This window comes from Ranitomeya variabilis, chromosome 2, assembly GCF_051348905.1.
Source record: "Ranitomeya variabilis isolate aRanVar5 chromosome 2, aRanVar5.hap1, whole genome shotgun sequence".
Taxonomy (NCBI): Eukaryota; Metazoa; Chordata; class Amphibia; order Anura; family Dendrobatidae; genus Ranitomeya; species Ranitomeya variabilis.
Window position 1 is genome coordinate 947,675,456 of NC_135233.1, and position 13,622 is coordinate 947,689,077.

The 13,622-nt window shown below is 41.1% G+C and overlaps 1 protein-coding gene across 1 annotated transcript in view; it reads left to right on the plus strand.

Annotated features, from left to right (window-relative positions):
• The window catches only part of ERICH6 (glutamate rich 6), an 85,362-nt gene that overhangs the window by 55,070 nt on the left and 16,670 nt on the right, over positions 1-13,622 (plus strand). The window contains exons 11-12 of the mRNA XM_077290761.1: positions 6,431-6,516; positions 10,358-10,513. Coding sequence (XP_077146876.1) covers positions 6,431-6,516; positions 10,358-10,513 — 242 coding nt within the window. The remainder of the gene's footprint in view (positions 1-6,430; positions 6,517-10,357; positions 10,514-13,622) is intronic.

The window sequence follows — 13,622 nt, forward strand, 5'->3', positions numbered from 1 at the left end:
TCACATCAACAAAGCAGCTGCTTCTCGTCCGCTCTATTCTGTTCAGAGGGAATGACTGCCTATGTCATTCTCTCCGCTGCCTAACTGCAGGGAGCTGGATGTCTGCCTATGGGGGATGCATTATGCTATGTAGAGTCTGCCTATGGGAGGTGCATTATTCTATAGAGTCTGCCTATGGGGGGTGCATTATACTATAGTCTGCCTATGGTGGGTGCATTTTACTATAGAGTCTGCCTATGGGGGTGCATATACTATACAGTCTCCCTTTGGGGGATGCATTATACTATAGAGTCTCCCTCTTGAAGTGCATTATACTATATAGGGTCTGCCTATGGGAAATGCATTTTACAATATAGAGTCTGCCTATGGGGAATGCATTATACTATATGGAAGCCTATGGGGAGTACATTATACTATATGGAGGCCTATGGGGAGGTGCATTATACTATAGAGTCTGCCTATTGGGGGTGCATTATACTATATAGAGCCTGCCTATGGGGAGTGCATTATACTATAGATTCTACCTATGGGGTGCATTGTATTATATAGAGTTTTCCTATGGGGGTGCATGATACTATAGAGTATGCCTATGGGGAGAGCATTATACTATAAGGTCTGCCTATGGGGGATGCATTATACAATATAGAGTCTGCCTATGGGGGTGCATTATACTATAGCATCTGCCTTTGGGGGGTGCATTGTACTATAGAATCCACCTATGTGGGGTGCATTATACTATAGAGAATGCCTATGGGGGTGCATTATACTATAGAGTCTGCCTATGGGGGTGCATTATACTGTATGTAGTCTCCCTATGGGGGGTCCATGATGCTATAGAGTCTGCCTGTGGGGAGTGCATTATACTATAGGGTCTGCCTATGGGGGATGCATTATACAATATAGAGTATGCCTATGGGGGGTGCATTATACTATAGAGTCTGCCTATGGGGGATGCATTATTCAATATAGAGTCTGCCTATGGGGGTACATTATACTATAGCATCTGCCTTTGGGGGGTGCATTGTACTATAGAATCCACCTATGTGGGGTGCATAATATTATAGAGTATGCCTATGGGGGTGCATTATACTATAAAGTCTGCCTATGGGGGTGCATTATACTGTATGTAGTCTCCCTATGGGGGGTGCATGATGCTATAGAGTCTGCCTGTGGGGAGTGCATTATACTATAGGGTCTGCCTATGGGGGATGCATTATACAATATAGAGTCTGCCTATGGGGGTGCATTGTACTATAGAGGCTGCCATTGGGGGTGCATTATACTATAGAATCCACTTATGTGGGGTGCATTATTCTATAGAGTATGCCTATGGGGGTGCATTATACTATAGAGTCTGCCTATGGGGAGTGCATTATGCTATAGAGTCTGCCTATGGGGGGTGCATTATACTATAGAGTCTGCCTATTGGGAGTGCATTATACTATAGAGTCTGCCTATGGGGGGTGCATTATACTATATAGAGTCTCCCTATGGGGGTGCATTATACTGTAGAGTGTGCATATGGGGAGTGCATTATACTATAGAGTCTGCATATGGGTGGTGCATTATACTGTAGAGTGTGCATATGGGGAGTGCATTATACTATAGAGTCTGCATATGGGTGGTGCATTATACAATATAGAGTTTGCCTATGGGGAGTGCATTATACTACAGAGAGTCCTCCTATGGAGAGTGCTTTATACTATATAGAGTCTGCCTATGGGGAGTGCAATATACTATATAGAGTCTGCCTATGGGGAGTGCATTATACTATATAGAGTCTGCCTATGGTGAGTGCAATATACTATATAGAGTCTGCCTATGGGGAGTACATTATATTATATAGGGTCTGCCTATGGGAAATGCATTTTACAATATAGAGTCTGCCTATGGGGAATGTATTATACTATATGGAAGCCTATGGGGAGTACATTATTCTATATGGAGGCCTACGGGGATTGCATTATACTATATTGAGGACTTTCTGGTGCAGTATACTAAATGGAGGCTATCAAGGGGGTCATCATACAGTGTGGAGATTACAGTGACGGGGCCATCATACAGTGTTGGAGCCATCAGACAGTTTGGGGAATACTTTGAGGTCAGTATATATACAGTGAGGGGGCATTATACTGTGTATAAGAGAGCTTCATACTGTGCAGAGGGGAGCTGTACAGGGGGAGACTCGGGACATTGTTAAATGTAAGGTGGACACTTATTGTTATAGTTTAACTCAGGTTACTTTGACTGTCAAAGGGGCACACAGGGAAATATTACTTTCTAGGGGGCAAAATGTGGGCACTGTTTTCTAGGGCACTTGCACAGGACATTACTATATTCTAGAGTGTTGCTTTAGAATTTAGAGGGCACAGAGAACCACACAGTAGGTGCAGTAATAGAACCACACAGTAGGTGCAGTAATAGGGTCACATACGGCAGCAGCACTGGGGTACCAACAGGATGAGGAGTTTGTGCAGGTTGGGGATAGTCCCATTGTGGAAGGTGTTGAAAATATGAGATGTGAATTGTGTCTTTGTTGTATTCTCTGCAGTCGAGTCCTGGCTGGAAGAAGTTGTCATCAATATGTAAATGAACAGCGCTCCATCCAGGTGTAGAAGTCTTCAAAATTTATTAAGCCATATAAAACATAGCAGTGATGTTTCGACCATAGACTGGTCTTTATCAAGCTTGATAAAGACCAGTCTATGGTCGAAACGTCGCTGCTATGTTTTATATGGCTTAATAAATTTTGAAGACTTCTACACCTGGATGGAGCGCTGTTCATTTACATATTGATGGTCTTGGAATATCCAGGAAGGTTCCCTGGATGAAGAACGGGCGCCCCAGATAAGTGAGTGCTGTCAGCCCCTTTTGTATTTTCTGTGGAAAAAGTTGTCATGTCCGTCTGGACCAGAAGGAAAAAAGGGGAAAAATGAACGATTCCATCAGAAGGAACATCAGCTGTGAGTCACCATCTATAACTGTGCTGCGATCTCTTATATGTTCTGTAGGGCTAGTATCTACCACTGACCATATGGCGGTAATATCAGTGTTGGTCTTTGTATAGAGATTTTCAGCAACATCGCTGCCATCTGCTGAGGTTCTCCTCCACTATTAGGGTGCATCACCCAGTTGTAATCAAGGTTACCTGGTTAGGGGCCCACCCAGAAGTCCCACCAGAACCAAATCCCTAGCTATGCCTCTGATCTGAGGTCTTTTCTGATAGATCAAGCCATTTATTTTTTATCTACAAAAAGCCTACAAATCCTAATAATCCTCTATAGTCTTGAGTTAAAGGCGTATTTGAGTTCTCCCCAAAGTTGTTCAATGATCATCATGATGACTGGAGATCAATGAAGGCCACTACAGAGCCTATAGAGTCTTCACTTTCTTACACTGCAGCTACTGAAGGGTCAACTTCAAGTATAAATACCAAAATTGACAAACAGAAAGCTCTGGAGGAGGATTTAGTGTCCCCAGCCCTTGGAAATATTTTTTTTGTCTTGCAACTTAATCATCTTAAAGGCTGGGACTGCAATAATCCTCTTGACATAGTTCACTCTTTATGTCAGATTTTAAGCAGTACTTACAATATTCTTTATGCTCTGCAGGCCGAGTGGTAAGAAGGAGAGGTATATTGCTTACTAATATATCTGTATTTATTATGTCTGGAATGCCTTTAAATGGGAGCATTGGAATTGTACATAACTGTATACCTACTTGTATATGGAACATGTTTTTCTGAAATAAAGATAAATTTAGTCTATGTAAAAATTATTTTTATGAGTCTGTCTGCCGATGACATGCTACTGTATATGGGTGATATAGTCATCTTTTGGCCCAATAATGACAGATATAAAGGAGTTTGGTCAGAGTTAAGGCCTAAAAATCAATTGGGATAAGTCCTCTATATTACCACTGGACCCTCTCCCACATACGGAAATAATTGCACCAGCTCGGATACAAGGGGTGGAACAGTTTATATATCTCGGTGTGGTGGTCGGTTCTAATATTAAAGACTACATAGCCTTAAACATTAACCCCTTACTAGATAGATTTAGAACCAAAATAAATGTGTGGGGTAAATTGCCTCTGTCTGTAATAGGTAGGGGGAATTTTATTAAAGTGATTTTGATGCCACAATTGTTGTGTTTGCGTCACAATTCCCCCTGTTGGATCCCCCTCCCATATTCCGAAAAGGTGCAATAATCGTTCAGAGAACTGATATAGTGCAAGACAAGGGCAAAAGTGCAAGGGACAAAACTGAGGGAGATTTGGAGATTCCAGATCCATGGAAATATTTTATAAATTCACAGATGCCATATTTTCATGGGTGGGAAAAAAGAGAGGTATGGGCAAGGATGTAGTCTCGTCCTTCAAGACAAAAATGGGTGTCGCCCAGATACGTACTGGAGGTGGGCAGTAAGTACACAGAGAGACCCTGACCTTAGCAATGATGTACAAGGTGTGGAACATGGGGAAGGCACTGTTAGGGATAAGGGAATACTCTAATTTTACCCCATTATTGTAAAATCAGCGACTGGTGGAGTTTGACAAATTGACTGGTTTCGCATGTTGGAAATCAAGGGGAATTCAGACCTTAGATCAGTTAATAGAAATTAGAACACTTAAAAGCTTTAACAAACTTTAACAAGAGTTTGGATTGCCTTACGGCCTCTTCTTTCAATAGCTACAACTAAGGAATATATATGTGACTCAGTGCGGCACCGGATATATGGAAAAATTATTTACTAGACTCCATAGCGGAGGCAAGAGATACAACCGGTTTAATTTAAAAAATCTATCAGCAGCTTTTACAGTTTTGCATAGGAGACCATCCCCTGAAAGCTAAATTTAAATGGGAAGGCGATGTGGGGCCGATTACGGAAGAACAGTGGAAAGAGGTGTTGGAACTCACTGCTTGACTGTCCTTCTGGGAATCTCAGAGGTGCAGGAAAGGTGGAATAATTTATTGCCTCGCTTGAGGAAAGCAAAAGGTTTTTAGTGAGGAATCGGAGGGTATTAATGTCTGTAAGAGTAGTGATTGTTGTCTATATTGCTGCCAGAGTGCTGCATTTATATTGCAAAGTGTCTATTTCAACCCATTTCTTGGTCCTATTATGATGGAATAAGTTTAGGATGCAGGTGCCTAAAGAAGCACAGCTTTAGGGGAGGAAATGTGGAATGGTCGCCCCACCTGACTGTTTAGCTTTGCTCTGTAAATGACAAACTGGGATGTTTCTCTGCCCAGATAAATCTAGTTATAGCAGCTTAAAATGTAAAATGAAGGAGGCAGGCAAGTAAATGGCTATGGTCTGGAAAAAGTATTTTAAGCTGGGTAAGACATTCATTCTAATTGTGTTAATTATTCCAAACCACGATAACTGGAGCGTATTCCATTTTTCAAGATCCAATTCAACTTTACATAATGCACAAATAAAATTGGCATTGTACATACAGCTCTAGCAAAAATTAAGAGACCACCACATCAAAACCCTGTCATGGGCAGCCCAATCTCCAGACCTGAACCCCATTGAAAACCTCGGAAATGTAATCAACAGGATGATGGATAGTCACAAGCCATCAAACAAAGAAGAACTGCTTAAATGTTTGCTCCAGAAGCAGTATGAAAGACTGGTGGAAAGCATGTCAAAACGCATGAAAGCTGTGATTAAAAATCATCGTTATTCCACAAACTGAACTCTTCCTGAGTTAAAACATTAGTATTGATGTTTCTAAATGATTATGAACTGATATGAATGATTTATTTGCATTATTTGAGGTCTAAAAGCACTGTTTTGTTTTGTTTTTAATTTGGACCATTTCTCCTTTTCAGGAAAAAATAAATTTATTGCTTGGAAATTCAGAGACATGTTGTCAGAAGTTTATAGAATAAAAGAAAAATGTACATTTTACTCAAAAATATACCTATAAAGAGAAAAATCAGACACACTGAAAATTTTGCAGTGGTCTCTTAATTTTTGCCAGAGCTGTATGTATTTAAAAGGAAGAATGTAAACATAACGTAGCCCACTAAGGAGTTGATGAATCCCAAACTGGGGCTCCTTAAACTGAAGGTAGGCCTCCATTTTAATTACATCTATTTTGAATAGGGGTACATACAGTATTTATAATTCTGCATTTGTCAGGTTGGTGAAGATCTGTAGTACACTGCAAAATCTGGACAGTAAAAATATATATATATAAAAAAAACTTTTTAGAATACATTTTTTGTCTAATCTATGTAGCATGTGGTGATAATGGTGGCGAGAAGGATCAACAGACTATATAACATAAGATGACAACACTGAAATACTCTATACCACAATTAGTTATCTTGTAGATGTCACATGTATGGCTCTTGTGCAGTTGTGCCAATATGAAAGCTAGATGTGTTGATACTATTACAATACTTCATGCTTTATTTCAGATAATCCCAGGAAGATTTGTCGAAAAATACTACAGGACAGGAAGGAAATTCCTTTCAGTATTTCCAGATGGAAGTGCACAAATTTTGTATCCTTTGCACTCCATATTTGTCCAGTGACTTTGCTTGTATGGTTTCATATCTTTCTCATTAAATAGATACAATCTTTTGCTTTAGGCCATGTTCACACTTTGCGGTTTTTACTGCGGATCCGCGGCGATTTTGATGATGCGGGTCCGCAGCAGTTTCCATTGCGTTTATATTAACATGTAAACCCTATGGGAACCGCAAACCGCAGTGCACATGCTGCGGGAAAAACCGCGCAGAAACGCAGCGGTTTACAACCCGCAGCATGTCACTTCTTTGTGCAGAATCGCAGCGATTCTGCACCCATAGAAATGCATTGTTCTGCTTACTTCCCGCATGGGGCTGTGCCCACGATGCGGGAAGTAAGCGGATAATGTGCGGTTGCTACCCGGGGTGGAGGAGACTCTCCTCCAGGCCCTGGGAAGCATAAATAGTGTAAAAAAAAAAGAATTAAAATAAAAAATAATGATATACTCACCTCTCAGCGCTGCACGCGGCTGTCCGGTCTGGGTTGCTGTGCCGAGCAGGACCTCCGATGACGTCGCGGTCACATGACCGTGACGTCACGAAGGTCCTTCTAGGCACAGCATCTTTGGAACCGGAGCGCCGCGTGCAGCGCCGAGGAGATCGGGACGTCAGAGGGTGAGTATAACCAATTTTTATTATTTTTAACATTACTATTGATTCTGCATATTGCTGCATATGCAGCATCAATAGTATAGGAGTAATCCCGCAGCGGAAATCGCAAAACAAACCGCGATAAATCTGCAGGGATAACCGCAGCGGTTTTGCCCTGCAGATTTATCAATTCCGCTGCGGGAGAACCCGCAGAGCACGCCGCAAAGTGTGCACACAGCCTTAATGCCAACTGAGAAAATAATATGCAGTTATTGTGGCACCGCCATGGGGCTTTTTGCCGCCTTATTGACCTGTGTGAAAAAATCCTCTGCAGGTTTTCCACTGCTTATCGTTGAGAGAGGTGTCATAAGAGAATTAAGTACAGTATATATATGCTCCTAAATACTACTTCGCTTGTTAGGGTTTGTTAGCAGATAATTGTTTAACCCCTTAAGAACCAAGCAATTTTTCATTTTTAAGCTTTCATTTTTCCAGGACCCCTAATTTTTTTTTCTTCCCTCCGACATAGCCGTATGAGGTTTTGTTTTTTGTGGGACTAATTGTACTTTTGAATGACACCATCTATGTTATCATAGGATGTGCTGAAAAATTGGAAAAAAAGTTAAAAGTTAGGTGAAATTACGGGAAAAAAAATCCACAACTTTTTAGGGTTTTGTTTTAATTGCATCCATTCTGCACTAAAAATCACCTGGAAACATTAATTATTATTTATTTTTTTCATATTTTTAAAAAGGTTTTTTTCTCTTTTTCCTGTTTTACTTTGTTAGTCTCCAGTCTCCTATGATGCCAAACCACAGGATAGACATCACAGGAGAGATCACATGACAGGCACAGGGGTGTTGATTGGACCCCTGGCTTTCATAGTAACCCATCAGCTCCCTGCGATTGCGTCGCAGGAGGAACAGTGGACATCCAGACTAACGTCTGGGCCGAATTGCGGCACTTAAATGCTGCTGTGTAAAAGGTTAACAGCATCAGTCGGTGAGCTTGCCAATTAGTGCCATTGAAGGCAGATGTCAGTAATATAATGTAGTCGGCATCTGCCTTCTGTGGTGCGGATTCTTCCTCTGAGCTCACTCCAAAGTCCCTGACATGCTCAGTGATGGATATATACGTCATTGAGCATTAAGGGATTAAACAATGATTGATGGGATGATAACTCACAACTTGCAAATAATGTCAGGCAATTGTTTGACAGGATGAGAATCGTGAATGAAATGGTTGGACAGTGATCGTTACATTGTAGCATTAAATATCGTGCCCATGCTCAGACGGACAGATGATATCTGAAGTGTATTTGTGTTTAATGTCCAAATGCCATATGTGATACTAAGTATATCGAACACATGAACTCATAAAGAACTGTACAAATATTTCTGTTGTGTATAAAGAACATTTAATCAAATTGGCAATTAGATGTTCTAATCAATTTAACGGATGTACATGAACAGTACATACAGTAATAATGAGGACCAATATGACACAAACATGCATTCGTTCCACTACGCCAACTGCTAGAGAGCCAGACCTATTTAGGATTTGTATTCCCACACCTCCTTTTTGATGGTCTAATAACTGAAAGAGCAAACACTCTCCATTTACTTTACACTATTCTAAAAGATTAATCAACATTTTTTTATTTGCATAAACGATTTTATGCACAATGGATGAGCTTTTTTGGACACATTGTTCAGTCTCTCATTCTATTCACTGTACATAATTATCGATTTTTCTACTCAGCTTCTCCTCTATACCACACTGTTCACACACCGGTCTGCATGTACAACTTAAAGGTTTGGCCGATATATGTTACGGCCACCTCCTTTCAGGGCTTATCTACAGCATTGTATAATGCTGTAGATAAGCCCTCCATCCAACCTGCAAGAGAAGAGAAATAAGTTTTATTATACTCAACCGGGGGCAGTCCGGTCCGATGGGTGTCGCAGGTCCTGGTCCGGCACCTCCCATCTTCTAGTGATGCCGTCCTCCTGCTTGCGTCATGGTTCCCCGCATCACGCTCCTGCGCAGGAGTACGTCTTTTCCCTGTTAAGGGCAGGGCAAAGTACTGCAGTGCGTAGGCATCGGGTCAGAAAGGCCCCGCGCCTGCACGCTGCAGTACTTTGCTCTGCCCTCAACAGGGAAAAGACGTACTGCTGCGCAGGAGAATGATTCCGGGAGCCATGAAGCAAGCGGGAGGGCGGCATCACAAGAAGATGGGAGGTGTCGGACCAGGACCTGCGACACCCATCAGACCGGATCTCCCTGCAGGTGAGTATAATAAAACATATTTTTCTTCTCTTGCAGCTCAGATCGGGGCTTATCTACAGCATTATAGAATGCTGTATATCAGCCCTGAAAGGTGATGGCCGTATCTTATATCAGCCTAACCTGGTGACAGGTTCCCTTTGAAGGTTCCTTATAAGTTCTTTAGGCTTCCTTCACACATACACTTTGGTGGCCTTTTTTAAATGGCATGAATTTCATGTATTTTTTATAAGCATTCTTTTTTATGCCAATTTTTGCGTTTGTGCTTATGTTACGTGGATTTTTTTTGCATTTTTTTTTTTTTTGCTATAGGGAAGTCTATGAAGAAAGACCCGATAAAAGAACATGTCTAAAAGATGCAGCATTTTTGGGTGGGAGGAGGAGCACCCAAAACATACTTTTAACAGTTTCCCAAAGCATGTCATGATTTTTCAAAATTAGTCCTCGTAATGTCAAAAATTTCTTGGGATCAAAGTGGAATTAATTTAAAAATGGAGTATTTTGGGGTGAAGATGGTGTTGATTTATTCAAATTTTGGGGGTCGATATTGAGAAGAGAGACATTCATTGGTTGGACCACAGACGAGGCTTAATGTCCAAAATATCAACAACATTGTTGGTAACTACTGTATGTCAAAATATGCACTTAATTTGGATTAAAAAAAAACACCACATGAAAGGCCATTATTTGTAGTGTGTTTCATGTTTCACTACTTGCAGCTATTTTTTTGCAGCAATGTTTTTGTTCCCCAAAAAGGTGGCAAATAAACCTACTGTATGTGATTGGTATGTATAAAATAATTACTATATGCTATCAGCGGGGAAGCAGAGCAGCAGAATATTCTCTCCTGCCAGCCCGGAGGCTGCATAGAATATCTGTGTATCATGCAGTCACAAATATATGCCAATAAGATTACTGGTTATTGGCCTTATCTTGCAGCTATCCGTCGGGTAATCTGGCCATCATTATTATTCCAAGTAAAGTAAAAGAATCAGTCTGCATTGTTCAAGAAGACAGAGAGCACAGCGCAGACATCCTAGCGGTATTTGGATCTTCTGGGAAAGCTACCTGCTACCACCTAAACAAGAATGTATGGTATGTGCCACCCTACTTTTAGCTTACCTAGTCCACATGTGCATCTTACCTAATGAGCCAAACGGTCCTATCAGCGTTATGATTCTTTTCAGGTAGTAGGGCATGATTTAATCATGGTCAATAGACCAGTGTGCTAAGGCTAATCTGCTGAGATATTGATAGGAGTCGGCTCCCTGCACATTCACAGCTCTGCTGCTAATATTAACTGAGCTGGCCACCTTCCAATGTGTGTGTTACCATAAGCGGCCAACTCAAAGATTGTGGTGTGTTGTTGATGATCATGAAAATAGCATTTCTTGGAAGTGAACAAGCTGTAAGCAATAAAAGACATCAACATACTAAAAATACTATATTATATATATGAATATACAGTGTATATATATATATATATATATATATATATATATATATATATATATATACATACAGTAAATTATATATATACCGTATTTTCCGGCATATAAGATGACTTTTTAACCCCTGAAAATCATCTCAAAAGTCAGAGGTCGTCTTATATGCCGGGTACGGCGTGTGCAGGGAGAGGTCCTGGATGGTTCCCAGGGTCTGGAGGAGAGGATACTCTCCTTCGGGCCCTGGGATCCATATTCAAGTAAAAAAAATAATAAAAATAAAAAATATGGGATATACTTACCGTCCGACGGCCCCCGGCTCTCAGCGGTGGCCTCCGTTCCTAAGGATGCATTGCGCGAAGGACCTTAGATGACATCATGGTCACGTGACCGCAACGTCAACTAAGTTCCTTCGCTCAAGGAACAAAAAAGCGGGACTCATCACAGAAAAGGAAAGACTTCCATTCCAGCGTCCACTACTGTCTTGCTCTGCACCACGATAGCCATTGAGAGTTTTGGTGTGAAATTAATAGAGCTCCTGTAGTAGTGCAGTGCTCTATGTAAACTCATGCTACTTGCATTCAGTGTGACCTAATCAAACTTAATTCCCATGAGTAAATATCTTCATGAAAACAATAACATTGTCCATAGCCCTGAAGAGTATTACCGCTAATGCCTTATATTATAATATATTATTTATAGACATCTTCTTGATGCTATTTAAAGAGAATCTGTCAGTAAGATCAAGCCCTGCAAACCGCATATATTGGCACATTTATTGACACCTTCTCACTGGGTGCACAATTATTAGGCGAGTATTTTGATCAGATCAAAATTTTTATAAATGGTTTTCCAACTCCAAGTTGTATAAACTTGAATGCTTATTGGTTTGAAGAAGACCAGGTGATGCGCAACCTCCTCGCAGTGCCCGGAAGTACAAGGTGTTCAGTGCTCACAGACACGGCCAAGGAGCGGAAGGCTGAAACCCAACCACCATGTAACAAGACATAGAAATGGAAACGTCAAGACTGGGTCAAGAAATATCTGAAGATAGATTTGTTAAAGATTTTATGGACTGACGAGATGAGAGTGATGAGAGTGACTCTTGATGGAATAAATGGATGGGCCCATGGCTGGATCAGTATCTAGCACAGACCTCCTCTTCAACTCAGATGCCAGCCAGTTGGAGGTGGGGTACAGCTATGGGCTGGCATTATTAAAAATGAGCAAGTTGGACTTTTTAGGATTGAAGATGAAGTGGAAATCAACTCCTAAATCTACTGCCAGCTTTTAGGTGACACTTTCTTCAAGCAGCGGCGCAGGAAAAAGTCTTTATCTGTCAAGAAACCCATGATTTTTATGGATGACAATGCTCCATTGCATGTACTCCACTGTGTGGCTATTCATTAAAGGCATTAAGGATGACAGAATAATGACATGGCCCCATCTCACCTTAACTTAACCTTAATGAGAACTTGTGGGCCCTTAAACAGGAGCTTTATGGTGAAGAAAAACAGTACACCCCTGTGAACAGTGTCGGGGAGGCTGTGGTTGGTGCTGCCCAAAAAGTTGATCATGAGCAGATTAAGAAACTGACAGACTCACTCCATGGATAGAAGGATAGAAGGCTTTTGTCAGCTATTGAAAAGAAGGGAGGGTATATTGGTCACTCATATGTTATGGTAAATATTCAAATGAGGTGTTAAGTGCTCTGTGAATGACAAAGCACTTCCCAAGCCTCCACCTCCTGAGGTTGTTTCTCCACCTAGCACCACCCTCTTTTGCTTTAATGATGGCTCATTGGCTGATTTCCTTACCTGGCGTCTGACTTCACACAGGTAATGAGCTATCAATTAAGCTAAATTCCCTGGTGCTAGGTGGGGAAATAACCCGGGGAGGCAGAGTCTCGGGAAGTGCTCTATCAGGCTAAGAACACTTAATGCCTCATTTTCATAATTTCTCAGGAATGCAGCAACAGATAAAATATATAAAGATGTCCATGCATTTAGCTTTCAAACATCTGCTTCCTCATATATGTAGTTTGGGGTGGCATGATCTTACTGACAGAATCCATTTAAAGCTGGTGCACTGGATAAACAATGTTGCAGTCTCCCTCTTGGTGCACTGTATGTCATAGTTATTAGCATAGTGTCTGTCACCTTGATGAATATACAAACTTGGAGATGGAAGTGGATAAGAAACCCCCTCTGCCGAGGATCCAAAATACAACAGGATACCAGATGCGGTGTGGATGTAGTTGTATTTGTCAAAGTGTTTCGAGGTGATCATACCTCTTCATCAGGACAACCCACAACTCTCATTTTCATCTTCACAAATAAAACCGCATCCATACCGCATCTGGTCTCCTATTGTATTTTGGATCCTCGTCAGCGGGGGATTCTTAGCCATTTCCATCTTCCAGTTTGTATACTTTCTGTTTTGGTGGATCTGCAGCAGCTATCGTTATCTAAAAGCAAAGGGGTTGTGACTTTCACATCGTCCCCGGGTGAGCAAATCCCATTTTACTCTTTTCTTTGTAATCCGGAAAAGACCCTATTGAGCTATTTGTCTTTCCAGTTTTTATATAAACACGTATCTTGATGAATATGAATATGCAGAGGGTAATCAACCTCAGGATGGACCTTTGCTAAATAGAAAGTTAAATAAGTTGCACATAATATATACATTATGTCCTACCAGCATATTTCCAACACATTTAAACTCTGTTATAAATATGGTGTTTGGCACGGAAAAATAGG